Here is a 15238-nt window from a genome sequence, read left to right on the forward strand (position 1 = left end):
ATAATTTATCATATTTAAGGGTATAAAATATATACATAGATAACATTTTAAATATATTGTTTCAAATTTTAATTATCAAAGTATTTTGACATATATTTTTGTTTTGACATAAATTGACATTTAAAACCATAACCTAAAATCCCTACCATAAAATAAAAATAAAATTTTCCGTTTTAATTTCTATTTGTAGAACAATAATACTATACTACAATACCAATCATGATTATTTAGTATTTCAATAATAATTTAAGTTCAGTAAAAATATTTAGTCTCAGTCGCAACTTGCAACTAAATTTTATGGTATTTACTATTTTCTAAAATTTACTAAAATACGTACTTTACTAGCCTTATAAAGGAATTCCCTTACATTATGCTATTTGTGTTAAGTTATGTTCGTAAGTATTAGTTACTGTTTACTACGTCTTCGAGAAATAATTATGTAATTATGGAAGTTTCAATAATCTATTTTTATTTATTTACCAGAAACTTAAATTACCAACTGTGAGGCCTCCATTAATTAGATGTATTTCGAAACGATTTTGTTTCAATCAAACAACTCAATCAAATGTAACAGATGAGGAGAAAGAAAAAGAAATTGAAAGGATTACTCGAAATGTAAAGAATTTTTTAGTATAGAACAGGAGCTACTTGATTCTGTAAAAATACTTCAGTGATAAAAAATTAATATTTCTTGTGTCAGTGCAAGAACCTAATTTTTTTTAAGTATTCATTTAACTGCATTCTTTATATATTAAAATTTTTACCATAATATATTTTATATTACTAACATTTTTACTAGCTTTTCGTATGTAGCTAAGTAGACTTAATGCTTAGACACTTTATTGTCCACTTTCAACTATAATTCAAAAACACTGAACTTAGAGTAGTGGAACTTATTGCTGAATTTTGTTTTATATATAAAATAAATAAAAAAACACATATAAATTTTGTACTATAGTACAAATTTTGTGCTATAGTACAAAATTTATGTATTATATAATAAATTTACTATAGTATAGTAATAAATATTAATTAAAGTACTATAGTACAAGATTTATTTCCTTGGTTAAAATTGAGCCCATATTCATCATCATCATTTAAGTCTTTTTATTAACTTCCAGGCATCAATAGATGAACCTCCAACAGCATGTTGCAGAACTGGCTGTGCCAACTGTGTGTTTATAGTATGGGCTGAAGCCTTAGCTTCTAAAATGGAAAATGCAGGACCAGAAATAATTGATAGAATAATGAAATCTGTTGACGATCCATCTATGAAAGCTTATTTAGAAATGGAGTTGAGAATACGACTAAAGAATAAATAAATAGTTGATTTTTCTTTGTATTTTGTAGCTTAGTAAAATTGTTAGTAACTTTAATAAATGTAAATAGTAAAAATCGTAAATAAGATATTTTTTTGAGATAAAACACTCATTGGATTTTTATTAATTTATAAATTTAGAAATATGTACAAGTGTATCAATTTAACATTTAAAAAATTTGGTAGGGGATTTACTTATTTTTATAGAAGTTTGGAGCTGTTACCAAGGAGCTTTTAAAAGCTAGTGGAAAGAAAAAACCATTCTTGGTATGTACCACTTGTTGGACTAGGATTTTGTTTGTACATATGACATGTTGGGACAATTTTTTCCTCTAAAAGAAGTAATTTCGTGTAAACCGAATTTGTACCTTCCACCGACCAAACACTTTTTTAGAAGAAGTAATAGAATCGTTAAAACCTATAAAGATATTAACAAAGTGTTTATAAACTGGGCAGCTACTTAGGTAGGTACTAGGTGCCTTTTCGACCACTGGTTTAAAATAAAGACGTTCTTAGTGCTTTATACTTAGATCCATGCTTTAATGCATTATATACGTCAGTTTAACAAGTAAAATTGACGCATATAGAAAGATGATTGGTTTAAAAATCTCTTGTAACACAATAAACAAAGAAATATAAAAGGATATCTACCCATCTCACGTCTCTCCTAATGTTGCAATGGCTAGTCTAGTAGCTAGTATACAAAAGTTGAAAGAATCGTTAATACAAATTTTTAATGAGCCTCTTTTCGATTATTCTATAAATATACTTCAATGCTGGGAAGCTAAGAAATTTTCATCATTTACTTTACCATTTACCACATCCACGTCACATGTTAGTGTGGAACGTTTATTTTCATCACGCGCTTTGCCTCGAATCCATTACTTACTTAAATTTAAATTAATATTTCATCTTCTCGAGTTGGGATCGAACCCACAGCTAGTCGCGTTTAAAGTCACACTTTGTGCCCCTGCCCCACTGGCTGGCTTAAATCTTGATCCTAAAATTTCAATTTGATTTTATCCTAATGTGAATTCCAGTGTTATTCACAATTATTAATAAATTTATTTTTCTAAATTTGTGTTTTACTTTAATGTTTAACTGTTGTTTGTTTTTGAAATATAAAAAAATACACAATTGGAGTTTAGCAAAATCTGATTTTTGTTTAAAAAGAAACGTATAAATATTTAAACCTAGTGGTACTCGAACTCGCGCTTCTTGCAGACCATGTACGTTAATACTTAGCGACACCGTTTTATCAAACTATGTATAGCAGGCAGCAGAAAGGGGGGAACATAGTGTTAAGACACTCCGTTCCCCCCTTTCTGCTAAAATCTGGAGGTATTGCATGTTGAGTGGCAGAAGTCAACGCCGCGCTATACCTCGACACCAGAGCGAAGAAATGGAAATATAAACGTAAATAAATATTTCATTACCTCGATTGGGGATTGAACCTACAACCGCCGCGTTACAGTCACAACCTTGTGCCCTTCGCCACGACGGCACACAAATAACTGACAAAATAAAACAAATATATTTTTTTTTACATTTATTTTATTAAAAAAAAGTGTATAGATAACAAACAACAGCAACATTTATTTATTACGTAATAAACACTGATTTACATAAAATATTCTCCTAAGTTAATACATGCCTACAACATTAAATAAAGTTGTTTTATATTGACTAGAGTAAAATTATTGACTTAACATTATTATGATTTGGTCATATAAGTAATATTTTGTCATATTCTTTTGGAAGAATTTATAAATAAAAAAACAAGTCATCATATTATAACAAGGAACATATACTCCATAGAGTGGTAATCAGACAAATTAATATATTTTTTTAAATTATTGCAATCACTATTATGATTTAGTGAAGTACAAACACATAAACAATAAAAATTGGTCCAATTTAAAATTTATATATAAATTGTATTAGTCTTACGTGTTAAAAATTAGACTATTGACAGTGACCATAGAAACTTTTAACTCTAGTAAAAAGGAATTCAATTTAAAAAAAACATTAAATAAAATCTATAGAGAAAAAAAGACCTATTTTATCTATATGTCATTTGAGCATTATTCGTATATTTTTTATCTGTAGATACGTATTTTTTATTATATATATATAATTTGATAAAATATTTTATTTCTATTTTGCTGAAGAACTGCTTTATTATCCTCAATAAATGACTCTTACCTAAAGTCATACGCTTAATTCTCTACTATTAGAAATCTTATTCAGTTCCGCCATTTAATTTCCTTTTTTATTTATTCTTAAATACATATACATATAATATACTTTAAGTATTTCTCAATAGAAAGTGATAACTTCTGCAAGTTTCACATTTTAAAAATGTCGAAGGAATATCCATCTTATGTAATTTTAATGATTGTAATGTATAAAAAAAGTATAAGCCAGAAATAGAAGGCTAAAAAGTATTACAAAATTATAGTATACATATCACCTTAAATACTAAATGGGCTTACTAAGCAATTGATACATTTATTAGTAGATTTTTTATATGTATAAGAAATTTTATTATCTATGATATTTATTCTAACATAGTCTTTCATTTTTCCATGTAGTCTTTCGTACATTGATTTTAATTACACCAATTATTTTATACTTAAGTGCTACAAGTTTTTATAACATTTATCCTTAAGTAGAAAAGCATTTAAAGTAAGGATGGCAATTTAATTATAATTAGGCTTTTTAATTTGATATATATACTCGTATAGGTATATATATATACTGTATTTTTAAAAGGACAATAATTAATTAACATTAATGGATACAACGTGACAACAGTTATAATTTTTAATTTGTATCTGTTATTGGACTTCAATTATTTGTCAGTTTTTATTATTAACTAGCGGACGCGCGCAGCTTCGCTAACGTATTTAAGGGTGAATTCTAATAACCCATGAAACATGTGTTCAATGAAATATTTTTAAGAGTCTAAATTTCAAATTTTATAAAAATCGGTGGCGATTTAAAGATTTTTCCATACAAACTTTCAACCCCTTATTTGCACCCTTAGGGGTTGAATTCTAGAAAACCATGAAACACATGTTCAAGTAAATATTTTAAAGAGTCTAAATTTAAAATTTTATAATAATCGGTGGCATTTTAAAGATTTTTCCATACAAACTTTCAACACCTTATTTGCACCCTTAGGGGGAGAATTCTAGAAAACGATGAAACACGTGTTCAATTAAATACTTTTAAAAATCTAAATTTCAAATTTTATAAAAATCGGTGCTGATTTAATTTTTTTTCCATACAAACTTTCAACCCCGATTTCACTCCTTTAGGTTTAAAATTTTTCAAAATCCCTTCTTAGTGGATGTCCAGATTACGAAAGTAAACTTTTGTCCAAATTTAACGTTTCTACGCACAGCGGTTAAGGCTGTGCGTGCGTCTTACCTCAGTCAGTGAGGACAAGTCCTTTTATATATATAGATAGACTAGCGGACGCGCGCAGCTTCACTTGCGTATTTAAGGGTGAATTCTAATAACTCATGAAACATGTGTTCAATGAAATATTTTTAAGAGTCTAAATTTCAAATTTTATAAAAATCGGCGGCGATTTAAAGATTTTTCCATACAAATGTTCAACCCCTTATTTGCACTCTTAGGGGGTGAATTCTAGAAAACCATGAAACGTGTGTTTAATTATATACGTTTAAGAGTCTGAATTTCAAATTTTATAAAAATTGGTGACGATTTAAAAAAAACCTATACAAACTTTCAACCCCTTATTTGCACCCTTAGGGGGAAAATTCTAGAAAACGATGAAACACGTGTTCAATTAAATACTTTTAAAAATCTAAATTTCAATTTTATAAAGATCGGTGCCGATTTAATTTTTTTTCCATACAAACTTTGAACCCCTATTTCACCTCTTTAGGGTTAAAATTTTTCAAAATCCCTTCTTAGTGGATGTCCAGATTACAAAAGTAAACATCTGTCTAAGTTCCACGTTTCTACGCACAGCGGTTACGGCTGTACGTGCGTCTTACCTCAGTCAGTGAGGACAAGTCCTTTTATATATATAGATTATACATGAAAATAACATTCACCATCGTCATCTTGTCCTTGTCACGGATATGAATATATATTTTAAATATTATTCATTAATACTGTATACGGTACACTTAATACTATATTTAATAATTAATTGGACGAAAAATTAGGCCATTTAATGTAATTTATTTTAAAAGTATAATATATTATGATTATGTAAATAGTTCGTTATATTTTAAAATTACAATGAAATAAAAATGCTCATGCTTAAAGTGACGGCAAACACGTTAGAAATCATTTCTATGTTCACATTCCTTTTCTAATACAAAAAAAATCACACAAAATTATTATAATGATAATCTAAACAATACAATCGTTTCATAGCCGCCAATAACCTCTGACGCTTATCAGCGTCTTCAAAGTCTCTATTTATTTTACAGCCTCTATCTTTGAACAGCCTGTATATATGGATGTAATCTATAGATTTGAACCTGCCGTCTGTGGGTTAGCGTCACTCGCAGAATGAGACTGCGGGTGCAGAGTGGTGGTCACGAGGGGGCACTACGCAGGGGCAGGCCGGAAGGGCGGGGGCTGATAGAGCGGGGCCTAATGAGCCGCATGATAAGCGGGCTCGGTCCCGTATGTTTGTCTGTCGATTGAATATTGTGTCAGCTGGTTGGAAGTACGAATCTGTAAATAGTAAATTTGTAGTTTAAAACATTGTGTTTTAATGAAAGTAACCTTTTAAAGTAACCTTCTATAATATAATACTCACTATCACGTATAAGCGAATTTTTTCGTCGATCGTGATCTTCACCGACAAGCCACCATGTCCTCATTTCTCCTTTACCCTAAAAAATAATAAAAATGAGACATGTTTCATCTGTATACTATAGGTATATGGTTATATAATTATATAAGTATATAGGTTTAAAGGAAAGTGGGAAATGGAGTATCTTAACACTAGGTTCCCTCTGCCTGCGTCCTGCTATGTGCGGGATGCAGCCGGAAGCTGGTTAGATTATTTTTTATGATTATTTTTCCATTGAACTAACCTTAATATTAATCATGCCGCGTTCCTTAAACCGATATCCGCCGTGTTGCTTCAACAGTTTATACGTATCATGACTTATATGTATTTTGTGGGGTTCTCCCGTGGACTCCATCCTGGCAGCCGTATTCACAGTGTCACCGAAAAGACAGTAGCGTGGCATTTTGATGCCCACTACACCTGCCGCGCATTGGCCACTGTGAATACCTAAAATTTGTGAAACAAGAGAATTATAAATAAAACAAAAATCGCCTCGATGAACTAAATTTATATATCTAGTAGCACGCGCGCCATGAAGTCGCGCCATCATCACGAACATATTTGTTCAAAGCTATATCAATTTCTTCCAACCCAAGAAATATATTAGTTTTATTATACCTTAAGAATAGCTTCAATAGCCTCGTGAAATATATAAAAAAATAAGCTAAAAAGTAGAAAAAAACACAGCTTACCTATCCTTATATGCAATCTGGCCGCCGGCATATGCCTCATACGTATATTGGGCACGGAATCCAGGACGTGGAGCGCTAGAGACGCCACTTCGGCAGCGTGACGGGGACAGCGCTCGGGCAGACCGCCTACCACCATATACGCGTCGCCTATAGTTTCCACCTGTTTTTGATATAATTATTAATAGAATATCATTGATTGCCGTAAAGCAAGGTTGTGGGTTCGATTCTCACTCGGGGGATGAATTATTTTCATTTCCCCGCTTTGGTAACAAAATAAAGCGTATTGAGTCTTGCAACTTAACTTTAAGTATGTTATATTTTATCTCTATTTCATATAAAATATTTCATTTTCCCGAGTGGGAATCGAACCCATAACCTGACGCCTTTAGTCACACGCTTGTATTCCTACGCCTCGACTGGCCTCGATTTAGAATGAATAAGACGGTGAATAGGTTCTCCTTTACCTTTTATGTAAGTAGTATGTAAGTAGATATATACCTATAATATATAAAAAATTAAATTAAACTAAAATAAGAAATATCTTCAAAAGCATAAAACATTTGCAAACCTATTCATATTATAAAATAAATAAATATTACATAACGACATTTCAAAGCAGGCATGTAATCTTACTAGCTGACAAGACTCACCTTATAAACGTTGTAATAGGATATGATGGCGTCGCAACACGTGTACAGATCGTTCAGAATTTCCACGATCTGAAAAAGAAATAAATGATGTTAATATTAAATGTAACTTTTTTTAGTTTTTATGTTCTTAGAAAATAATTTACTACCTAAAGGCACAGTATGTAAAACGTGTACTGTAAATGCGATGACTGTAGGTTCGATCCTACTCTCGAGAAGAAATAATTATATTTTAATAATTAATGTTTTCATGTCTCTTTCTGGTAAAAAGTAAGATGAAGCGCGGTGTTGAGTACCGCCATTCCATACGCAATATCTGGAAAATTCAGTAAGAAGTAGGGAACGGGGTGCCTTAAGGCTATCTTTCGTCTGCCGTATCATTAAACTATGCAACGGAGGCCAGGCCTCTAGCCAATCAGCCAGCCCAAGCTGGGCCAAGAAATACGCCCATGATTCAACTGACAGATTGCGGCGTTGAAATCCGACACTCAGCACTAAACCACGGTTAAAAAAATAAAAGTAAAAATGATTACCTAGAAAATACTAGATAAAACTACCATTTTAGAATTACGAAAAGATTATGAAAACGTGACTTTAGTATAAGAGTCTGTAATTCGAAAGGTCAATAGCTGAAGCAGCTTTTCAAGTTCTTTTAACTTCGAGCACTAAATCTCTTAAGAGGCTTAAGTGAATTGACTAGATCATTTTATAATGTACTAGTGGACCCGGACGCGGCTACGCCTGCTTCAACTATAAGAATATTTATTAAATATATTCATGAAATTATTTTCAATTTTCAATAGAATTAGTAAGAAAATATAAGCTTAAATAATCAAAAGAATAATAAGTTGATACACATTATTAGAAAAAAATATCTGAGTTATTGAAATGAACCAACAAAAGGATTAAAAGTAAATAAAGGATAGGTATTCTCAATATTAGAAAAAGTACCTAAAGTTTTCCGTGCGTGCGTACATAGATATCGACTCTACGAAATAACTAAACATTTCTCTCTATTAAGTAGGATAATTTTAGCGGGCAATATCAAATAAAATAAGAAGAGAACCAAAGTGTAGTTTAAATTAATTATAAACAGCAAATAATTACATAAACATTTACAATAGTTCGAAAATGTATGAAAATTTATAAAACCGTCAACGTCATCTGCCCGTTCGCGTCGGTCATACTCATACTGTGCCGCCCGAAGGCTAGGTCATTTCGAATCAGTGACATCTCCTTAATTATTTATTAGAATGTTATACAGTAAACTATAATTTCAATCTAGATAAAATGTTAAGAGTGACTATTATATTTATGTTCATAAGGATGAATATCAAAATGTCGCGGTAACGGTTGCGTAGCGACGCGACGGTTGTTATTAACATGGCAGAATAAATTGCATGTCAAATTAGAAAGTATTTTAAAATATATTAGTTTATATGTGTAATGTAATGTTATATAGCCTATAACTAACTCTTCCGCTTTATTATATTAGTATAGAAGTATAGATTAAAAATAAAAAGCACTTGTACATGGAATGCGTCTGATTTCACATTAAGATTGAAAAATGAAATTTGCAAAAATGAAAAATTTCTGCAGAATTCTTGAGGCATTGCGTGTTGAGTGGCGGAACTTAACGCTGCGCTCTGCCATGTTACCAGAGCGAGAAAATGAAAATATTGTATATTTCATTTCTCGGAGTGGATGATGGACTTTAAAAAATGATGGTCGTCGTGACGTAGCAGCACATCAAACTGTAAGCGCAACAGTTTTGAGTTCGATTCCCACTCGGGCGAGTCATCTATTATAATTTCCTTATTCTATTAAGAAAACAAGCCTTAGTGAACCCACAACTTTCGCGATAAATACATATCTCTACTACATCACTATAACATCAAAAACACTCTGAATTCACATCAAAAAATGAAAAATACGCATAAATATGGAACAAGCATCCATCCTCACAAGGTTTAAAATTTACCATATTAGTAGAATGTACTCGCATCTATATTTATTTACCTGCATTGGAGTATTCATGGCTGCCAAGTTTGTGAAGCCGACGATGTCGCTGAAGTAAATGGTTACACAATCGTAACTCTCCGCTTGGACCGGCTCTCCTCGCTTCAGGGCTTCCGCTACTGTCCTGTATCAAAATGTACTTTTTAATTTAAATTTCTTGTTCATATTAAATACATAATTAATAATATTTTAGATTTTACACTTCTCATGATTTGATAAAAAAAAATGTCTTCGCGTCTTTTCTCGCATAGCAGGGTAGGTAGAACTTAGTGTTAAGGCACTCTTTTCTCCTGTTTCTGTTCCTTTAAGTTCATCCATCTTGATAAAAAAATAACCATAGAAAAATAGAATAATTCCTCATTGTAAAATTAGGGAAGATATTTCAATTTAAATAGATATTAGAATCTGTCATAATGATGTCAAATGGAATTCTTTCAGAAGCTCTTCCTTTGTTTGTGAAAGCCTTTGTTCTCTTCGGCACTGTATATAAATATTAAATTAGGCATTGAATTTAAAATTGAAGAACAGATTTTACGAAGAAAAATATGAAGCAATAATTAAAATATGTACTATAATTATTATACAGAAGACTAATATGTCATTCAAGGTAATAAATAATCTATTAATATATATCAACATAATAATTTTTATATCGCATATCATTAGTAGGCAAAGGGAAGTTAGTGTTAGGACTCTCTGTACCACACACACCACGCATATTTTAAGGCAGTGCGTGATGAATGGTGGAACTAAACGTCGCGGTATGTACTACCAGAGCGAAGAAATCAAAAAAGTCATTGCCTCAAGTGGGAATCGAATCCACAGCCGTTACATTTACAATCAGATACTGTGCCGCTGTGACACTTCTTTTTTCTTAAGATATGGAAGGCACGAATTTAACTTACTGTAAAAAACTATTTAAAACTTTGAATTTATATGAAATGATAAAATTGAGTAGAACTACTGACGACGCTAACCTAATAACTTTTTAAAGTGGGTTAAACTTTTCGAGAGAATCTCCCTCAGATAACATTTTTCTTTCTTAAGTAATATTACTATTTTCTGTAAAGCAAAGAATGAAAGAAATTAATATGTTATTTGCGTCTCAATAGATTTCACTAAAATCGGTGATCTACCTAATAATAATAATATTCATAAAAATAGACTTAAATTTAAATTCGGTTGCATCGAATCTGTAATACTCTTAAAAGATTGTATGTACACTTTAGTGTACTTTTACAATAGAACATAAGAAAACGTCGAAGAATGTTATATTACATATCACAATTTAAAAACAGGAAAACACTTTTGTGTGTTAAAGGTTATTACTACAATTAAATATTATAAAATAAGACAAATAACGGACGTTAAAGTGATAGAAGAACGAAGACGACGAAGAAATGAAAATATTATATATTTTATTTCCTCGAGTGAGAATCGAACCCACAACCTGCGCCACGATTAGAAAGATATAGCCAAAAAAATAAAATATATTTTTTTTATTTGTCTCAAAAAGAATGTCAAGAGGATAAATATTGCCTCAGTGGACATAAGGTATCCTTGAGACGTTCAATCAGCACTATCCCTACTTAACGTAGCCACTCTTGAAAGACACATATATATATGCTATATAATATAGCTTTACTTATTACTATGATTGATTTCTCTTGCCTCGTGTCGTATACGTAACTTAAAAGCCTCATGATGAGGTCAGTCATGGTGCAGAGGCACAAATTGTGACTTTAAAATCGACTGGCTTGTTGGTTCGATCCCCACTCGAGAAATGGAAATATTTATTTTAATTTATATTTTCATTTCTTCGCTCTGGTTTCGAGACAAAGCGCAGCGTTGAGTTCCACCACTCAACACAAACACAAAATGCCTCCAGAATTCAGCGGAAAGTGGGAAATAGAGTGTCTTGACACTACGTTCCCTCTGCCTACTCTGTTAAAAAAAAAATCATATTAAAAGCCTTATAAGTGAATCTCGGTTGACAGAAACTTGTATTAATATACTTAAACGAAAACAACTATAGTAATTTAAACTTAATGTAATTTAATACTGAAAATTCTGAAAAACCATTTGGAGTACTAGATAAAACAAAATAGAGGAGACTCGAGACCGAAACAGCTCTAATGTACGATATTGAAAAAGTTCTAGTTCAATGAAATCTGAAACGATGTTTTTCTAAATTCACCAAACAAAAATTACTAAATACTAGTGATGTATTTTTAGTAGTTTTATTTGTTTTGTGTGCTCCGGACATGAGAAATTTGATTCGAAAGAATTAATGTTTATAATGTTCTTGGTTTCCTACTGTTTTTTTTAGCGTTACGCTGTATCCCTCACACACGGAGGGAACCTAGTGTTAAAGCACCCCGTTCCTCATTTTTCGTCGAATTCTGGAGGCATTGTGTGTTGAGTGGCGGATCACATCGGCCGCGCTTTGCCTCGACCTCGACACCAGAGCAAAAAAAAAAAAAATAAATCAGCTTCACGCTGAATCCCGAATACCATTGGATAAGCAGAAGGAACTAGTACTAAGATACTCCGTTCTCCACTTTTCGCCAATTTTTTTGAGGTATTGTGTGTTGAATGGCGGAATTCTATACCACGTTTTGCCTCGACGTCAGAGCGAAGCAATGAAAGTATTATATATTGCATTCCCTCCAGTGGGGATGGAACCCACAACCAGCCGCTTTTACAGATACACAACTGTGCTCCTGTGCCATGACTGGCCTCAATACCGCTGATGTTACAGATTATAATTAGGCATCTGGCTTGGATACTTTGCTGATAATGGACCAAAAAGGACGAAAAGGGAACAATGAAATGATAAATTACTCTGCTAATCCTACTAACTAATCTTAATTTGGAAATAAAGATAATTATTTATTTACTATGTTATCTACACTAATAATAAAATCGCAACTGATTGGTGTCTGTACATAACAAATATATGTAAAAGAAAAATTGTTATTCCCACAATAACCACTTTTCTTTTACATGTATTTTTTCTTTATTGTACATTTCACCAAAGTCTAAGCAATACTAAAACTCTGCTTTCCAACTATCTGTCCTCTCCAGGCTGCATCACATGAACGTGATACGTGTCTTTTGCCGTGTTTATTCAGATTATGGTACGGAACCCTCCCTGTACGAATCCGACTCGTTTTTAATAATAATGATAATGTTAGTAGTATTATATAATAATAATTTTAAAGTAAAACTTTAAAGAAAAAATTAAATATGTTATTTTAAAAGAAATTAACTGATTTCAAAACTATACTTACATAAATATACACAAACTTAAACACGGTCGGTGCCAGTCAAGAACAAAAATATAGTTAACGAATATACGAGTATAACCTCCTTCTTGTCTTCTTTCCCACGGTGATAAACTTTTTTTTACTTGAGAGATTTTCAGGCCACTTTGTGAGACATTACGTATAAAGTAGCTAAACGCTGCGGTTTGTTTTGTTACCAGACACAAGAAAATAAAAATATATTACTTCCTCGAGTCGGAATGAACCTACAATAATAACAACAAATATACTTAGTAATAGCCGTTCTACAATATCGTATTCTCTTACCTGGGCAGCATTCTATTTAGAAGATCATCTGTTCGTCGTTTCTCTTGCAGGAGCTGTTCCGTCCGAGCGGTCACCAGCCCTTCCAAGTTCGACGCGTATTTCTCCATCATGGACAGCATGTTGTCGAAAATATTGGTTTTCCTATTTATATCATTATACATCATTAATCAAAACTAAATATCATTATACATTATTAAAACTCAACGCCGAGCAATATGTTTTGTATTTATCAAGTATATTTATTGAAAACTTACATCCCAGCATGCATATCCTTAAGACGTATTCTGATGAGCCGTACATCTGGACGTCGATCTGGTCTCTCACTCCAGCATGACTTCAGCACAGCGAGAACTGAAGGCCTCGCTACGAGCCCACTGAGCGGCGGTCGGAACAGAACACCACCGATAGGCTGACGTACACGGCCGATGATTTCTGAAATATATTTGTTTTTGTAGGAATGGAGACCGGAGAGTTTTAACCTTAGGTTTTTGTTGTTATTTAAAGTATTGGTGAAATTATGCCTAAACTAATATAATAACCAGTATAACATATCAGCTTAACGCGTAGGCAGAAATAACCTAATGATAAGACACTCCGTTCCTCACTTTCCGCCATACTATTAAGTTATTTCTTGCTGAACAGCAGTAATCTACTTCACTTCGTATACAAAATAAACTCTTTTTCTTAGTGAAAACCGCATTAAAAAGACACTTAGTTCCCATTAAGACACTTATGTTTCCTAATTTACGCCTAGCCATTGCATGTTGCTTTGTCTTGTTGCCAGAGCGAGTAAATTAATATTTTAAATATTTCATTCCCCAAGTGGGGATTGAACCCACGGCCGTCGCAATTACAGACGCTTATGCAACCGCGCCACGATATCTTTAACTTAGCTACATGTCAAATTTTAATTAAGTTTAGTAGTTTCGAATGTGGGTCGTCTGTCAGGCACACATACAGTATATATATATATATATAAGTGCTGTAATATTAAGGACAAACAGGAATTTAAGTAAACAGTCCTAGTACAAGTAGTAATTTCCTCTTAATATCCTTGGAGTATTGCAAAATCACATAGGTATTCATCAAATCATTGACCTATTTCTCGTTAAAATTATTTAGGATTTTAAAAAGTTACTATTTTCAATTTCTAGCTTTTGTTATTAAAAAACAGTGAGTTCTGCCACTCAATCGGCAATGTCAAATTCATCCAGAAATAGAAAAATGGAGAATCGGTTCTGAAACTGAAGAAAAAAACTCAAAAATCTTTCAACATACCAGCGTTAGTCAAATTAGTACCGCCCCAAGGTCCATTCCTGCCCAATATTTCGTATAGAATTATGCCAAAGGAATACACATCTCCTTTCTGAGAGCCGCGGGGTGGTGGGTTTGGATCCTGGAGCAGTTCTGGCGCCCGCCACAGCATTCGTCTTTCCATGCGTAGTGCATCTTCAGTGTCTGCGCAGCCACCTTTGAAAAAATACAATTTAGAGTTTTATAATAAATATAAAAATATAAAGATAAAGCGCGGCGGGCACAATTTTATTTCATTTTTAATATTTTTGTTAGCTTCACGTGTCTGTTCTACGTGCTTTATGGCGGAACTAAACGCCGCGATTAGCGTTGTTTCCTAGCAAAGAAATAAGAAAAATTCATTCCTCCGAACGGAACAACCATCGTGTCTACAGTTAACAAAATATCCGTCTATCATATGAAAGGCCTCAAAAGCTTCGCAACACACGCCACCGGAAGCACCCAATGGATGCAAATATTATATAACTTCAATTAAAAGCTCCATCCGTTGTGTAAATTTACTATAGTTCATTTTACTACACACACACTTACAATCTAAATTACCTTTATTTATCTTTAAATGTTTATTTAATTATATAAAACAACGATTCCGATAAATTAAGCGTACAATTGAATTTTTAATGTACATTGAATTAACTATTTTTATGTTTCTGCTCTGATAGGACAAAGTGCGGCGTTGAGCTCCGCCACTCAACGCAATCTTTCACTCAATTTCAGACGGAAAGCGGGAAGCAGAGTGTTTTAACACCAGATTCCCTTTACGTATCCTGTTATATGGGGAACTTAGAACTGACTTAGTAGATAATGAC

At 32.4% G+C, this 15238-nt stretch overlaps 2 protein-coding genes across 2 annotated transcripts in view; one reads left to right on the forward strand and one right to left on the reverse strand.

The window, feature by feature from the left end:
* The first annotated feature begins 93 nt into the window (after window positions 1-93).
* On the forward strand, window positions 94-2395 carry LOC146531198 (oxidoreductase-like domain-containing protein 1). Its single transcript, XM_085197944.1, has 3 exons — window positions 94-395; window positions 484-615; window positions 1122-2395. The coding sequence occupies exons 1-3, from the start codon at window positions 390-392 to the stop codon at window positions 1320-1322; spliced, it is 339 nt and encodes a 112-aa protein (XP_085054070.1). The 5' UTR covers window positions 94-389; the 3' UTR covers window positions 1323-2395.
* An 853-nt stretch (window positions 2396-3248) lies between these two features.
* LOC146531199 (guanylate cyclase 32E-like) overlaps window positions 3249-15238 on the reverse strand; it is a 63928-nt gene continuing 51938 nt past the window's right edge. Inside the window, exons 14-22 of the mRNA XM_085197945.1 lie at window positions 14394-14585; window positions 13370-13547; window positions 13116-13256; window positions 9523-9646; window positions 7507-7575; window positions 6857-7016; window positions 6409-6611; window positions 6129-6204; window positions 3249-6043 (exon numbers count right to left, since the gene is read on the reverse strand). Coding sequence (XP_085054071.1) covers window positions 5865-6043; window positions 6129-6204; window positions 6409-6611; window positions 6857-7016; window positions 7507-7575; window positions 9523-9646; window positions 13116-13256; window positions 13370-13547; window positions 14394-14585 — 1322 coding nt within the window. The 3' untranslated portion in view covers window positions 3249-5864. The remainder of the gene's footprint in view (window positions 6044-6128; window positions 6205-6408; window positions 6612-6856; window positions 7017-7506; window positions 7576-9522; window positions 9647-13115; window positions 13257-13369; window positions 13548-14393; window positions 14586-15238) is intronic.

The sequence above is a fragment of the Heliconius melpomene genome, chromosome 15 (assembly GCF_056956725.1).
Source record: "Heliconius melpomene rosina isolate 202511_hmr_F chromosome 15, ASM5695672v1, whole genome shotgun sequence".
In the NCBI taxonomy this organism is placed as follows: domain Eukaryota; kingdom Metazoa; phylum Arthropoda; class Insecta; order Lepidoptera; family Nymphalidae; genus Heliconius; species Heliconius melpomene.